Source organism: Suillus subalutaceus (genome assembly GCF_016647625.1).
Source record: "Suillus subalutaceus strain FC151 chromosome Unknown DFJ58scaffold_44, whole genome shotgun sequence".
NCBI classification, from domain to species: Eukaryota; Fungi; Basidiomycota; class Agaricomycetes; order Boletales; family Suillaceae; genus Suillus; species Suillus subalutaceus.
The window spans coordinates 84,954-103,383 of NW_024540293.1; the positions used below are offsets into that span (position 1 = coordinate 84,954).

An 18,430-nucleotide genomic window follows, 5' to 3' on the forward strand; every position below is an offset into this window, starting at 1 on the left:
AAAACACTGCGAATTTGTGATATGCAGAGAGGATCATTGGTAGGAGGGCCATTCGAGGGTCACAAGGATTATGTACGATCGGTCGCCGTATCTCCAGACGACAGTCGAATTGCGAGCAGTGGAGATGATAAAGCCATTATTATCTGGGATGTTGAAAGCAAACGGATGATATTCGATCCATTGGAGAAGCATACAGGCTGGGTGCTGTCAGTATGTTTCTCACCTGATGGAAAGAGACTCGCCAGCGGATCGCACGATAAAACGGTTGTCATATGGGATGCAGAGACTGGCGGTGTCCTTGCAACACTCGACAGGCATAATAATTCGGTCTGGAGTGTTGCATTCAGCCCAGATGGGCTCAAACTAGCCTCCGGATCAGCGGATCATTCCATCCGGATTTGGCGCTCCGATAATGCCGAGCTTCTTCTCGAAATCAACGCTCACCAACATTGGGTTCGAAACGTCGTGTGGTCCCCTGATGGCCAGCAACTTGTCTCTGCGTCGTTCGACAAAACAGTTAAGTTTTGGAGCTCAGATACCGGAGCTCAGATCGGTCAACCTTGCACTAGTCACACTTACCACTCACTCGCCATCTCTTCTGATGGCTCCTTCATTGCTACTGCCTCGGACGACAAGATTTTGCGGCTATGGTGCACAAAGACACACAAGTTGATGGGACAGGTACTCGAGCACGCTGCTTTGGTTCGCTGTGTCGCAATTTCTCCCAATGGAGAGCTGCTCGTGAGTGGAGATGGTGAAGGGAAGGTGCTGCTCTGTTCTCTTAAGAACATACTCGAGCAACACAATGCAGAGGAAGGAATATTAGAAGATGAAGAAGAACAGCAACAACGACTCCCATTCAGTGAGACTCAGGTATGCTCATACCCATCATTGTTTCGCTCGCCTATTCATTCATTACCATTCGGTCACCTGGTGACAAATAGCTGCGCAGTTACGAGAGCAACGAAGAGTTTCTTGGCAACCACGGTAGTCCAATCAGTCATCCCTCGGAAATTGACGAAGCCTCTGGCATTGATGACGAACACTCATTATTTGACGTGAGCTGCTTGCCTTCTATGTGTTCACTTATGACGGAATATGAACTTGCTTCATGCAGATACTCACTATACCGGCGACGCTCCGCAATGGATCCATCACTGACATCCTGCATACCGCTGAAAAGCTGCTGACCCAAGAGATCGACGCAGATGACGACTACGAATCCTATGCCAATCGCTCGGTTGTAAGGGCACGATATGCCGACTGGAGAATGCGCTTCAAGATGCAGCCAAGGTTAGACACTCTGCCTATCATGAAGTCACTGACGACAGATTGACTCGGCTTTATCTCATAGTCAATTGCGATACAACCATCCTTATTGGGCTATATTTCCAAGGGCATCGCCCTCTGCGGCAACGGGCAGCTCTGGGACGCGATGGAAGCTTTCGATCTCGCTTTCATATTTTACAGTCATAATCCGATTGTCGTAGATATATTACTATTGATCAAGGTATTCTCGTCACTGTTTCCATAATCTTTTTGTCATACTAAGACTTTGATGTCATTTTGTACAGGCTGTTTCACTTTTCAATGCCAGTCGTCATGATGAAGCAATCCGGCGAGTTCAAGACCTGGCCACTGCTTATCAACGCCCACATAGATTTCCGTGCAGTGTTATCAATGTGGGTTTAATGTTAAACCTTGTAGATTTTCTCACTTTGAAAATCTCCTCAGTCATATCTACGTGCGCAGCTTGCGATAATTGATTTCGAGAATGGGAAGTACAGCGAAGCTGCTGATAAACTCACAGCCAGTATTACTGGGTTGTTCTTACACACGACACTTTTGGAACCTAGATTGAAGATATTCACGGTGGTGTGTTGCTACGAAGCCGTCGAGGACACTTTTAATTGATCATTGTGCGCTATGCAGCTCTTCGGTTGGGATTTGGATTCGTTATGGGAAACCATCAACCAAAGACGGTGCGATGCGTTCCTCCTCGCTGGTCGGGTGACGGAAGCTGTCGAATCTTTTCAACATATGATGAGCATGATCCACGAAGCTGGGAAGGGCAGCTGCATCGAATGGTCTACCAGTAAGTGTTTAGTGTAAACCGAATTAAACATCGATACTCATAGTGTCGACTAGCCTTCAAACAAGACTGTACTGTGCACTGTGTCACGAAGGCACATGAGGCTGTTGCTGCGAGCAATTATGAGATGGCAGTGACATTGTATTCGGCTGCGATTGTGCTGGATCCCTCGAGCGAGTCCCTGTTTGCGCACCGCAGTAAGGTAAATTCAGAACGAAAGCTCTATGCAGAGGCCCTTCACGATGCGGAAAAGGTGCGGATGATATCCATCATTTTTAGTAATTGTGCTGATACCGCCGATGTGCAGGTCATTGAACTCAACCCTTCGTCATACCTTGGTTACGAAGTGAAACATGTAGCACTCCACAAGGCCCAACGTTATGATGAAGCAATCGAGGCCTTGAACATTATGTTTTCCAAGTTGGACCACGGTCCCGATGCTCAGAGACAAAGTAAGCCCCATGTTAATGACGTGTCAACGGGAAGATTATTAACCCATTTTCCAGAGCTGTATCAGCAATATATCAGTCCATCTGAAGCAGAGGACACGATTCGGCAAGCCGTTCATGCCCAACTGGAAAATGCTCCGCTTCGTCTACTCAACACCTCCACTGGGCGTTTGTGCAACCGAGAGGCGCAGATACACACTTTCTTGGAAAGCACAGAGTACAAACAGCTTTTATATCTATCGATGATCCATGCGCCCCTCCAAACAGAACTCATCACAGAAGCGGTCGCCAAGTACTTCGGTCGGGTCATGTTATCGCACAGGTGGGAACAGAAGGAGCCACTACTGCACGACATCCAGGACAAGGCCGTGTACGATTTGAATCCTGTCGGAACTATGATCAAGTTGCAGACATTCTGCAAAACTGCTTGTAATGCTGGGTATCGCTGGGCGTGGAGCGATACCTGCTGCATCGACCAGAGTAACAATGTTGAGCTCCAACGATCGGTGAACTCTATGTTTGTTTGGTATCGCCAATCAGCTCTTACGATCGTCTACTTGTCGGACGTCCCGCCCTCCGCGAAGTCTGGCGCACTGGCAAAGAGTGCTTGGAACACGCGAGGATGGACTATTCAGGAATTCTTGGCTCCTACAGTTGTTCTCTTCTACCGAGCAGACTGGTCCCCATATCTCGATGACCGCTCTCCCAACCACAAGGTGTCTGCCATTATCATGCGTGAGCTGCAGAATTCAACAGGCATAGATGCATCGTCCCTCGTCACCTTCCGTCCGGGCATGAAAGGTGCGCGGGAGAGAAACTCCAATGGGCATCGAACCGCGTCACTACGTTGCAGGAAGACATCGCATACTCATTGTTTGGCATCTTCGGCATCCACCTGCCCGTCATCTACGGCGAGACGAAACAAAATGCGCTCGGGCGTCTCTTACAGGAGATTGTCGCCCGATCGGGCGATATCACTGCTCTGGACTGGATTGGCAAATCATCCCAGTTCAACAGCTGTCTCCCAGCTGACATTACCTCGTATAAAGCTCCACCATGCATATTATCGCCTTTACCCGAAGATGAGATGCAGATGTCTGTCTCCAGGCTGCAAAATGCTATCGCTGTGGAGTCGGCTTTATCACTTTATACCCTCCTCGATAACCTCAGCGCTCCTCGTTTCGCGAACTCCAGACTGCAGCTACCTTGCATCGCATTTCCTGTTACAGAAGTCAGACGGAGGGGCGGTCAAGATCAGGAGACATGCTTCACTTATTTTGTCAAGGCAGACGGGCTTCAAGACCTTGTGATCACCACGGAGGATAGATTGATCCAATTCTCGCGGGCAAGGCCCACTCAGCAGACCTTCATGCTCGTCCGCCCGTGGAATCGTTATGACCCCGGGCTGCTTGACTTTGAGGATGATAAGTCCATCAAAACAATGTCTATGCCCTGGTCTATGTCAGATCGTTCACTGAGCGGCTCTCCTAGCGAGTATGAAGAAAGTGTCGATTCGGAGTTGCCCTCACGCGCGTTACGGTTGATGGTTCGTCTTGGGCAGGCTTTTGGCGCACTTTTGCTAGCGCAGCAGCGTGGTGGGGAGTACAAGAGGATCGCTTCGGATCATAATATCACGGCACGGGTCAAGGACATGACTGCTATTCATGGCATGATGGACATCAGAACGCTAGAGATATTGTAGCCAGTGCATGTATTTCGAAGAACGGACATTTATAACATAATATACGTACAACAACGTTAACGACGACCATGATTGTATGGACACCGAGGCGTTGCTTGGCGTTTGTTTGTCCCTACTAACTTGTAACTCAGTGGGTCCTCGTCTTCTGTCCTTGTCTTCCCACCTCCCAACAGGTCATCCTTGCAAATACTCATGTCAGCTTCAGAAATATTAACTCTCCTGCGAGTTTAAGAACTAAGGGCTGCAAGATCCCTCACAGGTTCCGACATCAGTGGGAAGAATTATGTTGACAATATTAGCACAGATGGGCCCTACCCTGCAAGCTGAGTTATCATCCAATTAGTATTAATCAGTCACGGTACTCTGGCAGAGGACACATTTGAAGATCATTGTTCCTCGTGCACCATCCAGTCTTTTCCATTTTTCTTTTCTTTTCTTTTTGCTCCAAATTGATTTCCCAAGCACACGGCTAGGTTTAGACTACTGAATCGGACCTATCGCCGAGGGCATAACGAGAGTCATTCTAGGAGCGCTACTAGGCTATGGTCGACGTTTGCAAATTGCATGGCGGCCTCGTACGGTAGCGCTGAGGTCGGTCGTTCGCCTTAAACAGCCCTTTTACCAGCGCAGCATCGTGGTGCGGAGTACAAGAGGATCACATTGATATCGCACGACGTGGGGGACATGAATTGCGGAAGTTCATGCGGCACGATGGACGTGATATCACATTGTAATCGCATGCGTTTCGAAGGACGGAGATATCGAATCTAACACGTTTTTATCCATACCTTCACAGAATGGAATGCTAAAGATTTATATCATATTGTGCTAACTTAGAACAGGAAAACAAACCACTGTATCATCGAATCGTTGCTGATAGCATCGCTAAGAATACGTTGTCTATCATATCCTCACCGCCCCAGTCACTTGTCACGCGCATATCGGTCATAGTGCGTCCCTGTCAATTGTCAGTGCGTTTACTACCCGCAACAGCTCATCCGTTATGCTCGTTCACCTTCGTTCACCTTTAGCAATAGCTCTGCAGCAAGTGTGTACCGATGCGGCTGCAAGATCCCTCGGACCTCCTGACGTCAGGCTGCAACAATAGCGCGTATGCTACCGAGCTCTTGGGATCTGAGGCCGAGTTACCCCATGGAGTAGAGGTACAGCGTCACCGAAGTATTTTTACTACTCAGTACTCAGCATCCGATATCCTATTGCGCCCACTGAGTCACGGATACTCAATATGTGCCTGAGGACTAGGAAGGCGCAGCGCGCAGCTCATCCATTGCAAGGAGTCAAGCCGGATTATATTGGATGTGTCGGGTCGGCGCTCTTCCGGTTGTGACGACTTCCAAGACAGGATCCGGTAACAATATTAATGTGACGACAGCAAAGCTATGAATTTCGGGAACTGCCGTCGTCGTTTTTCGCTTCAGTGTAACAGAGGTGGACGCTCGTGAAACTTGCCAGGTGAACTTGAAGCTACTACTTCTGACCGCACAACAGCGATGCTAATGCCTGACCCAGAATGTGAAAGACGGGTCAATGGTCAGGAAGGGCAAGCAACTCAAATCCCAATGGAGCGCCATTCGCCGACAGATAACACCAAGAAATCGGGGAACTATGTCAATATCGACTGCATGCGAATAGAAAGTTCATTTCCGCTATTATTCCGCCACCTCGAATTAAAGTTCCAACAAATCATATATATCATTTGTTCGACTTCCTTTCCCAGAAAATAGTGTCGAGAGCCTCACTAAGTATACCGTAAATATTCGTAGGGACTCAATCAATTGTCAGTTGCTACACAATTTTATTGCCTTTCCAAAAATAAAAACAAAGAACCACTTGCTCTAGACATCTATTGTGCCACTCTATCCTCGTCAACAAAAGCCATCCACCTTCAAGCCGAAACAAAGTTCACCGCCGAAAAATGAAACGTTATACTTCCCCTGGCCATGGTCGCCGCAAGAGTGCTAGGCACGTTGGATTCAGAAGGCTTGCTTCTTCGCGGCGAAGTTGTGCAGCGGTCCGGTGGGTACCCGTGCCGTCAGTGGTTCCTTCCACGGATTCAGACAGTATGTGTGGAGTGACAAGAAGCACCAAGCGATAGAATACCGGACTAATAACGGCCACCGTGACAGACTCGGAGAGAGCTTGTCAGTCCACGTCATGCGCGTATCTAGGATGATGCGTGTTTATTCCTGATTTTAGCTGCGCCTGTACCGCACCCATTGGATAAGATGTGCCAGTTGCCACGTTTCTGGACGTATTTCACGAGGATGATTGAGGATGGGAGATTACTGGAGACGACGGGAGACGGAAGTAGCCGCGCGGGTCCTTCTGAACGATGCGTTTCTTTTGCCAATTGGGTGCTTCCCAGGCTCTCACTCCTAAACTCCGTAGCTGCACTTGACGCTGGAGGCATGGGAGCGAATTTCATTTGGCGTAATCAGTGAGCAGTTGCTTTTCGAGGGCGCAATGATAGGTATTGGTGGAATTGTAGGGAAGTTGGTCGGTGGTTGAACCCCTGAGGAACTTCAGGACGCGTACGCGTACAACTTCAGATAGAACGCATCATGGATGCCACGAGCTTGCGATGAGGCTTTCAGGGATCTTTCCACCCACTCACCCATATATCTGTTCACCGCGTATAATGTTTGGGAAGCACATACATTCATGTACAGTGGCATCAGCCTATACATAGCATTCTATAGTGCTGGTCATATGATGGATTACTATCCCTGTGATTGAGGATCATGGCCGGACATGAAGCATGAGTGGGGTAAGACATTAGGTTTCATCGTGTGGTGAGTACGTAGTGGTGCACAATGATGCTGCCCCACCTTGTTGCGAAATTAGGTTGAACCTAGACCTGAGATGAACGTAAAGTTAACTTCAGCCTATCAATCTGCGATAGACGCTCGCCAGGGGGGCTAAACAATGTCCCCGTAAAGTGTTGGCGAAAGATGTCAGCCTCGATATAAAACGTGTGACCCGCCGATAGGTCGCTAGATCTCCTTAATTGACGACGCGAAGAGTGGTGACCGTTCAGCTCATTGCATCGTGTTCAGTTGACTTCAAAGAAAGTGTGAATTAAGAGAGGGACTCCCATACCTTGATCGGGAGTTATCAGGAGATGTACTGATCGGAGGGCAGAGCAAACTCCGTGGCGTGCGATCCTGCATACGTTCGTCAAGTGTACACCAGCCTACGGCAGCGATGATCGGGCTGCGCCGATGGTGCTTTGCAAAAAAAATTAGTCGATGCAGCATCCGCTAGATTCGCCAGGTACTGCAGAAGACTGCAGAACATTGCAAGCGTTCCGGGCGATCAGTGTGCGGGTACGCAATTGCCTACAGATCCCCCGAATCGATATCGGATCAGTGTGCCTGGACCGAGTCAGAGCTGTGCAACAACAAGATCTCGTGTTTCAGCTTCGAGACATATCTTCTTGACAACGCCGGACCGCGGAAGATGGTTCCGTCTTATGGCGATTGACCAACGAACGGGATGACACGGCTTGCATCCCGTTGCAGCTCCACGATGAGATTGTGATAACTTTAAACAACGCTTCAGAAAATGGGAGCATGTTCTAGGGCGTGTTCGAAGAAGAGCCTGCTATCTACTATCCGAATCCGATAATCGATGGTCGGCAAGAAAGGAAACATACTGCAAGTAAAACATGTGGAGAGGGTTAATGCATCCTGGTTATTGATGCAATAATCAGTCAAATTTGATGCTTTATTCAGAATTGCGCGACAAACCTGTGGATCCGGCGTGTCAAACATATACCGAGATATTTTCCGACTTCCGATAACCTCGTGAGCAACTCGTGAGATGACCAAATGTGGGCGCCTTTGGTGGTTTGGACATTGTCTTGCTCCGTCCGAGGCCAGGAAGAATGTATCTACGGCCGCTATGGTAGATTCCTGTTGCGTTGAACCAAGCACAGCGAAGAAGTGCGCCGCCTGATTAGGCAAAACTATCCTCAAACGACTGTCAGTGAAGTCATCCCTGGGGGGCCGGATTGTGGGTATTTGCGCTGCGGCGGAACGCAGGAGACAAATGAAGGGAATATGATCAGTCATGGATTATGAGCGGGTGAATCCCGCCGTGGCGGGAACACGTGTTTCGCACACCGGACATGTTATATGACCTGAAATGGGCAAAAAGTGTGGGACATAAACGGTTCCGACTGGTATTTTTGCCAATACCTAGGCGCCGTTGACACAGAAAGGCTGTTGTTTCCATCGGCAAGATTCGTACGATAGTCTTGGCTGTCCTTCTGGTCGAGTCATGCTTTCAAAGCAGCCAGGACAAAGGGCGAAATACCCTAAGCCCTAACCCTAAATTAGAACTTGTACTTTGCATAAACTCTATTATTCATCCAAAATTTGTGATTCGTGATTCTGAAAGAAATACCTAGAACATGAGGAGGCTCTCTAGAAAATGTCATAGTACCTACAGATGGTAACTCATAGATTAAATGAACATATTATGAAGATGGCGTGTTTTGTGATTCTGGCCCATGGTAGAAGAAATTGATTTGTTTGGCCGTTAGCCATGCGTGCAGTGCATTGTTTGGCTACTTTTGGATGACTTGCCGTCATTTGAGATTTTCACTTCATGCTATTTATCCACCACCAGGTCAAGCGATACCCCTTGTCAATAGCTTTCTAACTAGCAAACCTGGCAAGGGTTTCATCGTCTTGACCTCATGCTTACGCTCAGTCCTGGTTCGGTCTGCGATGTGTGCGCAGAAGAGTACGGTCCGCACTGTGTTCCTCACTCCATTCCGTGCGGTGAGCTCAATCTTTTGATGATGTGGGAATTTTTTTAATTCGACTCATAAATCTTTCTATCCCGTAGGTCACGTCCTCTGCTCTAGTTGCTGCCATAAAATCGTAGAAAAGACATTGCCCCGTCTCCAGCCCGTCTGTCCATTCTGTCGGGATCATTTTACCAGCGAGGATGTGCGTTTGATCCGCATCGACTTTTCAGCAAGCGGATGGGCCACTACTCGACGGCGAGGTGGCCTCACTGAGGCTCTTGACATTGCTGACCGCTCCACACCACGACGGGAAGATCGTTTTCCCTTCGTCGAGCCGAGCTCCTCGCGTACTCGCGCAGAAGCTCGCAGGTTGGAGGATAAAGTGGCAAAAGTAGCCGCTAAAAAATGCTCAGTGGAAGAGGTTTCGACTCTACACAACGAGCTACAAGACTGGTTGACTCATGATGAAAAATCTAATGACCAGGTATTTTTCTTTTCTCGCTTCAATGTTTGCGGTTCCGCTAACTTGTGTGCAGTTGAACTCTTCTTTATCCTTGAGTGCTGCGCTGCTCAGGGCAATTTTGATGAATCACTTCGCTCATTCGGAAGCTACGAAAATGGCAAAGGGAGTCGAGGCCACCCTAAAAGGGAAGCTAGACGACGCGGAATTAACAATCACTAAGCTAGAAGCCGATCTAAAGCAGTACGTAACATTCGATCTATCCGTTTTGCTTGGCTGACCGCTCTTCTTTTAGACAAGTACGTTATAGCTCGAAGAACGTTTTACACGATGCTCACCTTGTTTTCTTTTGTTACAGCAAGCCCTCCACAACCAAAAAGTTCAAGAATGCCAGGCTCTTCGAGCAGAGCTTAGCCGTTATACTCTTAAGTCCGCTTCCTCTCAGGCTGCAAAGTCACCTGCTCGCCCCAGCACCGTCGCTCCAACTGGATTAAGCGAGCGGCGCCAATCAGTTTCATCATCAGCAGCATCTACGTATAACGTACCAGCTATGCCATCCATGCTCTCGCGCTTCGCAGCTACTCATTCTCGAAGTGCCTCCGCATCCGTGTCAGGAGGGTCGAGACCAACGACCCCCGCACGCACGACGACACCATCGATTAGGTCTGAGACTCCAACACAAGCGTCGATGCTGTCGTCTCGCTTACGTGCTACGTCCCCAATCCCCCCCTCCAGACCGCGGACTATCTCCATCTCCGCGACGTCGCCTCAAAAAATAACTCGTTCGCACTCCGATGAGCAGGAGAGAGAACGAGAACGGATTCACGAACGTTGGATGCCGTCACCAAACGTGGCATACAGCCCGCCGACAGGCAAAACTATCAACTATCCGCCCTACTTTGGTTCGTCCCCAGCTCCCGGCCGTGCCCGCTCCTCGTTCTCAACAAATGCTGCTTAAAATTTTCCTTTTGGATTTGTCGTTGCTTGGTTTCAGTCTAGCGGTCCCAGGACTACTACTCTACTTGTCTCATATTGCTATCTGTCGCCTAGTTCTCGTATCCATCTGTCTCATCTCTTTTCCTTTCTCTCGCATCTTTCTCATCTGCATCTCATCATTCGCGCTGCTCCTTAAACTAATGCTTTATTTCTTTGTAACCTATCCATTTTGCTTTCTTGACACCATTGGCTTTGGCAGGATTTCTCAGCCATACCCGTATTCGTTCCTGTTACTTATTTCCTTTGAACATTTTCACCCCTTAATAAGGAGCGCGTTTTTATGTGCGTTTGATTGCACAGCACATACTTCCTGTAGCATTGCGTCGTTTCCTCTTTCCTGCTTTCACTGTCACTAGCGTTCCTTGCTCTCGATTATCCCTTTTCGGCCCTCTCCATTCTCCGTCCCGCTTCCATTTCATCCGCTCCTCGTCGATTCCCCCTTGATTCCAGAACTTGTCCCTATATTCTTCCTCCGTATCCCGCTTCCTCCTCTACCATTCCTAGCCGCCGAGCTTTTAGATATACCGTCTCGCTATCAATCACTTGCTTCTTACGATGAGTTTGCGGATTTTAGTTTCCGCGGACTCCCTTACGGTTTTTGATGATTCTCAGTACTTACATAGTAGTACATGACTTTTACCTAGTAGATTTGAATGATAGCTCTAGCGTTCTCATTCACACTGCCGTCGTTGATTTCATATTGCAATTGCATATTGTCGTTGAAGATTTGTGACAAAGTTCAATTGAATTGGATATGAAACTCAAAACGCTTCAACCGTTTCAAACATTCAAGTGTTCTCCGCGGATAAGTAGTTCGAGAAACTGGTTACCTGAACGCTGGCGCGGCTTTAGTGTTTCAAAAAGTTAAGTGTCAACGTAAACTTGGGCTTGTGCGGGGGTCTGGCTATAATCACATGCTATTGATTCGATTCAGCACTTGAAGGTGCAGACACCGCTATCATCCAGGCTCTATTTACTTCACCATCGACAAACTTTACTTTGTCTGCTTCGTGAGTTGAACAGTTCTTCATGCTTATCATCCCGTGAATAGCACTACCTTCACGACTTCTGCAACATTCCAGCGCGCGGGCATTTGTTTTCGAGTCATTTTCGAGTCCCTGAACTCGTGCAGCGTGTAAAACACGCTGCCTTCCCGAACAGGCACAGCGCCGTTGCAACGAGGCTACGAGCCCTGCGCATCATCGGCCTAACTGCGCATGTCCTTACACAAGGGCTATTATTTCTGCAGATTTTCTCGTCGGATATTACGCGAGGGATTTTCCTGGTAAGCGTAACTCAAAATGGAGAGTTGTAACGTTGCAACGTTGCAAACACATGCGTTTTGTAGAAGGGTAGGTGAACCTTCGCTCACTGCAGGACAGGATCCTTCTTTCTTTATTTCTTCCAGCGCTCTAAGCGTTATCATACTCCGCTCCGCCGCGTATCGTGCGTGCGCAGCTGAGCATCAATTCAGTTTTGTGACGTGAATGACATTCAGCCCCAAAACGCGATTGCTGGATGGTGCGGATGATAGGGGGACCTTTTGAAGTTTGACGTAAATTACTAGCTGATACGATCAGTTCAGTGGCGAGCGAGCGATTCCTTTGGTTTTCCTTTCGGACTCATCGATCGTCGATCAGCCTGATTGTAATTGGGCCCTGCACACTGCGTCTAATGAACATACACAGAAGCCGTTGATGTTTATGTTTTTCGACTCCTTCGAGTGATAGTGCTCTGGTGAAGTGTTCTTGCTGGAACAAATGGAACTTGGAACCAGTGACCTTTGATATCCCTAATACAAGGAAGCGACTATCCCCTCGATAGGCTGGCTAGAGGAGACTAATCAATACCATGAGTTCGCTTCTATCAGTTGCTGTGTATCGAATATATTCGGCCGTTGAATGATAACATGATAGGGCATAGGACGTGCTCAATTGGGACATGACGTTGCTGTGCTGGTCGTATCGCAATCACCGCCAGCAGCCAGCTCATGTCGTGGGTAGCAAATATCAGGGCCGAATCATCCAGCATATCATATCATAGTTTACTGATACAGAGACTACAAAGGTAATCGAATACTATACAACAAAAAGGTTCAACCCTAAGGGTGACTAGCAGGGACCTGACACGGCGAATGAACACGATCAAAAGAAGCGCACAACACAAATCGAACCAACACTTACGCTGCTCAGGCCCAACGCAGATGCAATCTTGCTGTATTCCGCGCTCGTGGGGGTTACAGTGCCCGCGCAAACTGTGCATCATCAGTCAGATCGAGTATTAGTAGTAACGGCAGTGGCTAAGCGTACTTTGGGATATGCGCCCTTGATCACTCTGAGTGGCGATAGCGAGCTGCTGTGCGTTCATACCTGATCGAGGGTCATAATGTTAAGTATTCTAGTGATCGAATATGTACAAGGACATGCGCACCCTTGTTGGCGAGGGCGCTGGAGAAGGCCTGGCAGACGGTCATGGTGAATGGGTTGAGGTAGATGTGGGATGATTAGATGCAAGTTGCAGGATAAGAGACCCTGATATATTGGAGCTGTTTCACGGGTTTATATATGTGACAGGTCAACGGATTGATCCATGATGGACCATCGGATGCCGCATTAGGGATTTGCTGTGGGCAGGTGACCGGGTGACCCTGCCGAGAAGATTATCTGATAAGGTGTATGTATATGCAGGATTTGATGTGTACTGGACTCGAAGAAGCGCATGCTGTTCCACTTACAATTTAGAGAAACAACAGACATGACTCCAAGGAGATAGCAATAGGAGATATTTCATCATTCTGTTAGCTGCATTAAGCAGGGTCCGACCACACGTAAAATTGACGCAGTGTATCGCGATCTTCAAGTATGTTTCTGTGAACATGTAGACGGCTTCGCGAGCCGTGATAGGAGCAACTAGTGAAAGCGACGTGCACGAATATTGAGATCATAGCACACACACTGATGAATAACAGCCATCGATTGTTCTAACTTCTCATCTTCTCAGCTTCGTTGTGAATTTGGAGGAAGCTTGATACTCATGTTGTCATTTGATTTATGACATTGTGAGTGGAATGGTATGAAGGAGCTTTCAAGGAACCTGATTGTATAATACGATCCTGTCTGCTGCAGGTTGCCAGCTACTAGCAGCTAGCTAGGATGTTTGCGATGTAATTTGAATTTCGCATAGTACTGATGTTGTTATTTGTTCATGTTTGCACAGTTCCCCCATAGCCGCAAAACCTTGCTTCAGATTCCTCGACTCCAAGGCCCATATCGCTGAATATACCTCAAGCCCATCAAAATGGTGCGTATATGGTTCCGTACACTGTCCTCTGGTGTTTTACGCCATTAATTTGAGCATTGTTTCGAATTTTGGCCTGTTGTTGAAGGTGGATTGCAAACTGACTTTTGGATGCATAGGCTCCGAAGAAAACCAAGGTCGCCAAAGAAGATAATACTGTTTCGCTCGGTCCTCAAGTTGCAGAGGGAGAGCTTGTCTTCGGTGTTGCACACATTTACGCCTCTTTCAACGACACCTTCGTCCATGTCACCGATCTTTCTGGCAAGGAGACCATCTCCCGTGTCACTGGTACGCGCGACCTGCTATCTTGGCAGAGATATTCAGCTACATGATGATTATGAATAGGTGGCATGAAAGTGAAGGCTGATCGTGACGAGTCGTCCCCTTATGCCGCTATGTTAGCTGCTCAGGATGTTGCCACGCGCTGCCGCGAGGTTGGCATCACTGCCCTCCACATCAAGCTCCGTGCAACTGGTGGTACTGGCACTAAGACCCCTGGCCCCGGTGCACAGAGCGCCCTCCGTGCTCTTGCTCGCGCTGGCATGCGCATTGGGCGTATTGAGGACGTTACGCCTGTTCCTACTGACTCCACCAGACGCAAGGTATGCGCTCTCACCCGTTTTGAGGAAGCTTTGTTATTAATTTTCTGACAGGGTGGTCGTCGTGGTCGTCGTCTGTGATCTCCATCTTCGTGTTATTACTATGAGATTCCCGAAGAGCCAAAAATTGTTGTGCATGTAATTGGAGTTACAAATGATATGTCGCCGTTCGACGCGCATCAGGTTTTTGCCTGCCCCGCGGTCGTTCACCTGTTTGTGTCTCTAGTATTGTGCTGTCAACATCTTTGTGCTTCATATCGACGCGTGATGAATATGAAAAACACGTGAAACTTGACCAGGTGTTTGAAACCCTGTTGAGCTTCCGCTTTATGTAACATTTCTTCTTCCTGTTTATTTCCTGTGCATACAACCAACGTACCACAATACTGTGTATCCTTGGCCTGAAGTCATTGAATGGGAGGAGCAGCCAGCAATGGAACTCATGGTCGTGTATAGATTTTTGCGCAAGATCTCGGACTGGACCATGTCTGGGTTCTATTCCGAGGTCTGCATCACAGGAGGCGAGAATGTGCCGCGGGACGGACCTGTGATCATGTACGTTTCCCGTTCATCCTTGTAGCAAACTTATCATCATGAGTCGTTCAGTGCTGCGACTCATCATAATGAAATTGTCGACATTGCGGCACTATGTGAGCTCTCCTCAACGAGTTCCCTTTTTACAACTTGGACCATTTAAACAACCGGTGTCGCAGCGGCGACGATATCGTATCGTCGTAGGGTATGCTACTGGGCAAAGTCATCTCTTTTCAAGAACCCCATATCTGGCGCCCTGCTCACTTCCTCAGGAAGCATCCCCGTTTATCGTAACCCCAACAGCTCTTCATCCTCATTTCCGTCGAACAGCAACAGCTTGCAAGCAGACTTGTTTCGTCACACCTCCGCTGCCCTTGCAGCTGGCAATGTTATTGGTGTATTCCCCGAGGGAACGTCGTACACGGAGCCCGGAATCGTGCAAGTGAAGACGGTGCAGCGTGGGCTGCGGTGGAATACGCTAAAGCCATGGATTTGTCCGGGATGGAGGGCAAGGAGTTGGTCATTGTCCCCGCAGCGATAGTCTATACTGATAAGTCCAAGTATCAGAGCAGAGTAAGTTTTCAAGTATTTCATCTTTAATCTGACCGCATGTGAGATGTAGGTCTGTGTCAGGTAGTTACCTCGGTCTATCGTTGAGTAGTACAACTGAGTGCGACCTCCGACTACTCAGATACGGAAAACCAATAGCAGTTGGCGAATATGCAGCAAGACTGGATCCGGAGAGTGCTGATAGCACGCGTTTTGTGGTCAAAGAGATCACTGCTGCGATTGATTCACAGCTCAAGCGCTTGACTGTGAATGCTCATGACTGGTACGTGCCATTTTATCATGAAAACTTACTGTTCCATCATTTTGCACGATTCAGGAAAACACTCCGTGCGGCTTGTGCAGCAAGAATGGTGTTTTGGAAGAACGAGGATCGCATCCCGCTTGACAGATTTGTCGATATCTCTCAAAAGTGAGTTTGATGTATCTTGTACCTCAGTCTCCCGAAGTTTCGACGATTGTAAGGTTTGTCGACGCATTGTTGCCAAGAAGCGATGAAATGGAAACACGGAAGGCCATTTTGAATAGATACCTTGCGCTTCTGCACTTCACCGGCACTTCTCATTTAGCTCTGGAAGTCCTCTACCCATTCGTCGATTACAATGAAGACTTTCCTATGCGAGCCCTCCTTTTACCATCTCGTATCCGCACTGGTGTGACACTCCTGTTCCAACTGTGCACCACCATGTTCCATCCTCGTGCCCTTCTCTTCTTCCCGGTATTCGTGGTTCACGTTCCAGGGTACATCACTGGCTGGTTCGCTGCACGGATGCTGACGATACCGAACGAGGAAGAGACCAAGGCTCAGTTTAAGGCTATATTCGGTGGTATGGGATTCGCCTTATCCTATGGCCTGCTCATGCGAGCATGCGTGAAGCTCGCAGTCAAGTTCACCGACCCAGTCCTTTCCCCAATTCGCAAGGGAGGTGTTGTTGTTTTCATCAACAAGATTGTACGATTATCGGCGCTGTGCGACTGCCTCGCTGGAAGACAGGGGTTGTTGAATAGAGCGCTCGGTACTCTCGCCACAGCAGTTGGGATGACTTGGTCCCTTTGGAAGTGGCACAACGCCCTTGTGTATGGCAAGTGATCAAGGCTTTGAATCATTTATGATGCTTATTTGGCGAATAGTGAACTATAGGCAGTAGGTGATCTGGGTTGAGACCATAGCCATGAATCTGACATCCATACAGATGGAAGCGTTTTCTGACTGCCTTCAGGGTTTTCACTGGCCTCTTGCTCCCTCCATCTTTTGATCTACCAGCTGATCAACTTCTAGCGTATTCAACTCTGCCACTTCCCGTAGAGAATCCGTATGTCAAGCGACACGTAGTTGACCCTCCCAGAAGCAGCAGTGCTCTCGTTGGTGAGGCAACCCATACAGTGACACAATCCTCTGTGCGGAATGCCGACAACGCGAGGCCTGGTGCACAAGCTCCACCGATTCCTACAAGGCGGCTCATACGGCACCTATTCTCCGCTCGTTCTGAGGCCTGCCGTGCACTTAAAGAGTTATCGGATGGACAGACGCCGGGATGAAGCCTGGCAAGCCCACGTTCATGGTTTCTGATACGTTAGCATCTCGTACATTTCTTGATTGTCTAATATATTTACCTTCAAGGGACTCGGTCACTCAAAAGTTAGAATGCATGTTGTTGCGAGGCAGTTGGATGAAGTGCATGCATCTTGTGTGTTGTTGTGGTCCCGACTAAATCCACTGTCAATAGGCGACTCGAAATATCTATACGTTTAGAAACTCCTTGGTGATAATTTCGCCTAAAACGCCGTCTAGGACCTCTGAGATGTATTACTCATGGGGTTTCCCTGGTCAAGGGTTTATAATCACGGACCTTTGGTACGTGAACTAAATGACCATGTAGCACATGAAGGGTTGTCCTCACCACAGCATCGCTGTCCAACGCTTTAGCGCCCTGCAAAAATTGACTTGCTTTGTGGGCATTTCGCTGTTCGAGGCATCATATTCCAAGTAGGCTACTGTTGTGTCAACAGTTGTGCTACCCTTACTGAGTTTTCGCAAGAGCGGGATTTCATAGACATCAGAGGGGGGTACAACATCTACCACGATGAGTACGACCTAGGGGGTGGATGGTAGACGTCGATTTAATACAGATCAAAATGATCATCAAAATTCTTTGAAGTTATAGCGATAGCGAATTTATGTAGTACGTGCGCGTTGTATTTAGTAGATGCTAGGTATGCGCCGGTTACGTATTTGACTTTCTTAGCTCAGTTCACCCACTCGTCTTTGGCGGTCGACTTCATCATTTCATCCTCATTTTTGATTCTAAGCATGAGGACCATTATAACAATCATTCTCTTCGCCAACACTGCCAGCACAATCGCTTTCACCCCAAGGATATTTAAAACGCTTGGGCGTCTAAACAATAAGGATAACGATCCGTGCATGACAAACGTCCCGATGGACTGCACAAGCGCTCCTAGATGGGATGGGCGGCGAACGACCGATCGAGCATGGTCTAGTCGTGACAGGCGTGCGCTCCTTGCGAACACTAATATGTAATGTGAAGAGTGCGCGCTGGTGCTACACGCAGACAAGCTTAACTAGACTCGGGCACTTTGTTGTGATGCACCAAGTGTCGACAGGAATGCAGAGTGATGTATGAATAGTCCAATTATTCATTTGAACAGGATCATTCAAACATTTCTACGAAGCTGTCAACATTGGCGCGACGAGAAACCTTGGTTCTAAATCTACTCTGTCACATTTCCCTCTCCAATCTTCCGTTCTCCTCGCACCTCTATTTAAGACTAGGTACGGGTGTCCGTCCTCCAGGCCCGTTTTTGTCAAATCGTGCTGAGTGTGTCTTCAAGACATGGCGTCTACCGACGATCACTCAGGCGAGCAGGGAGCAAGAACTTGCTGTTATGACTCAAGTGAAGGAGCTGAATGGGGAAAGGTGTCCCAAGGGAGAAAC

The 18,430-nt window shown here is 48.3% G+C and overlaps 4 protein-coding genes across 4 annotated transcripts; 3 read left to right on the top strand and 1 right to left on the bottom strand.

Moving 5' to 3' along the window:
- Positions 1–8,966: 8,966 nt before the first annotated feature.
- On the top strand, positions 8,967–10,438 carry DFJ58DRAFT_840867 (uncharacterized protein; the record flags this gene model as incomplete). Its single annotated transcript, XM_041392646.1, has 5 exons — positions 8,967–9,051; positions 9,119–9,504; positions 9,557–9,723; positions 9,776–9,779; positions 9,839–10,438. The coding sequence occupies 5 exons, from the start codon at positions 8,967–8,969 to the stop codon at positions 10,436–10,438; spliced, it is 1,242 nt and encodes a 413-aa protein (XP_041244559.1).
- Positions 10,439–12,485: 2,047 nt separating this feature from the next.
- Positions 12,486–13,047, bottom strand: DFJ58DRAFT_784641 (uncharacterized protein). Its single transcript, XM_041389987.1, has 4 exons — positions 12,907–13,047; positions 12,786–12,845; positions 12,660–12,730; positions 12,486–12,598 (listed from the first exon to the last, which is right to left on the bottom strand). The coding sequence occupies exons 1-4, from the start codon at positions 12,947–12,949 to the stop codon at positions 12,578–12,580; spliced, it is 195 nt and encodes a 64-aa protein (XP_041244560.1). The 5' UTR covers positions 12,950–13,047; the 3' UTR covers positions 12,486–12,577.
- Positions 13,048–13,609: 562 nt separating this feature from the next.
- On the top strand, positions 13,610–14,707 carry DFJ58DRAFT_341316 (ribosomal protein S11-domain-containing protein). Its single transcript, XM_041379945.1, has 4 exons — positions 13,610–13,776; positions 13,893–14,061; positions 14,119–14,375; positions 14,427–14,707. Exons 1-4 carry the CDS (start codon positions 13,774–13,776, stop codon positions 14,451–14,453), a joined length of 456 nt encoding a protein of 151 aa, XP_041244561.1. The 5' UTR covers positions 13,610–13,773; the 3' UTR covers positions 14,454–14,707.
- Positions 14,708–15,193: 486 nt separating this feature from the next.
- DFJ58DRAFT_341272 (uncharacterized protein) lies at positions 15,194–17,057 on the top strand. The gene is made up of 7 exons (XM_041379944.1): positions 15,194–15,479; positions 15,529–15,539; positions 15,598–15,738; positions 15,793–15,885; positions 15,939–16,555; positions 16,605–16,617; positions 16,667–17,057. Exons 1-7 carry the CDS (start codon positions 15,393–15,395, stop codon positions 17,010–17,012), a joined length of 1,308 nt encoding a protein of 435 aa, XP_041244562.1. The 5' UTR covers positions 15,194–15,392; the 3' UTR covers positions 17,013–17,057.
- Positions 17,058–18,430: the final 1,373 nt, after the last annotated feature.

What these genes read in the sequence shown, in the direction of transcription:
- DFJ58DRAFT_784641 (XM_041389987.1), bottom strand. Translation starts at nt 12,949, where the DNA reads ATGACCGTCTGCCAGGCCTTCTCCAGCGCCCTCGCCAACAAGG. An exon ending in CAGCGCCCTCGCCAACAAGG is followed by an intron (nt 12,846 to 12,906) that starts GTGCGCATGTCC and finishes ACCCTCGATCAG; the next exon opens with GTATGAACGCACAGCAGCTC. An exon ending in TCAAGGGCGCATATCCCAAA is followed by an intron (nt 12,731 to 12,785) that starts GTACGCTTAGCC and finishes GATGATGCACAG; the next exon opens with TTTGCGCGGGCACTGTAACC.
- DFJ58DRAFT_341316 (XM_041379945.1), top strand. An exon ending in GACCATCTCCCGTGTCACTG is followed by an intron (nt 14,062 to 14,118) that starts GTACGCGCGACC and finishes GATTATGAATAG; the next exon opens with GTGGCATGAAAGTGAAGGCT. An exon ending in CTGACTCCACCAGACGCAAG is followed by an intron (nt 14,376 to 14,426) that starts GTATGCGCTCTC and finishes ATTTTCTGACAG; the next exon opens with GGTGGTCGTCGTGGTCGTCG.
- DFJ58DRAFT_341272 (XM_041379944.1), top strand. Translation starts at nt 15,393, where the DNA reads ATGGATTTGTCCGGGATGGAGGGCAAGGAGTTGGTCATTGTCCCCGCA. An exon ending in ACTGTGAATGCTCATGACTG is followed by an intron (nt 15,739 to 15,792) that starts GTACGTGCCATT and finishes TGCACGATTCAG; the next exon opens with GAAAACACTCCGTGCGGCTT. An exon ending in TTTGTCGATATCTCTCAAAA is followed by an intron (nt 15,886 to 15,938) that starts GTGAGTTTGATG and finishes GACGATTGTAAG; the next exon opens with GTTTGTCGACGCATTGTTGC.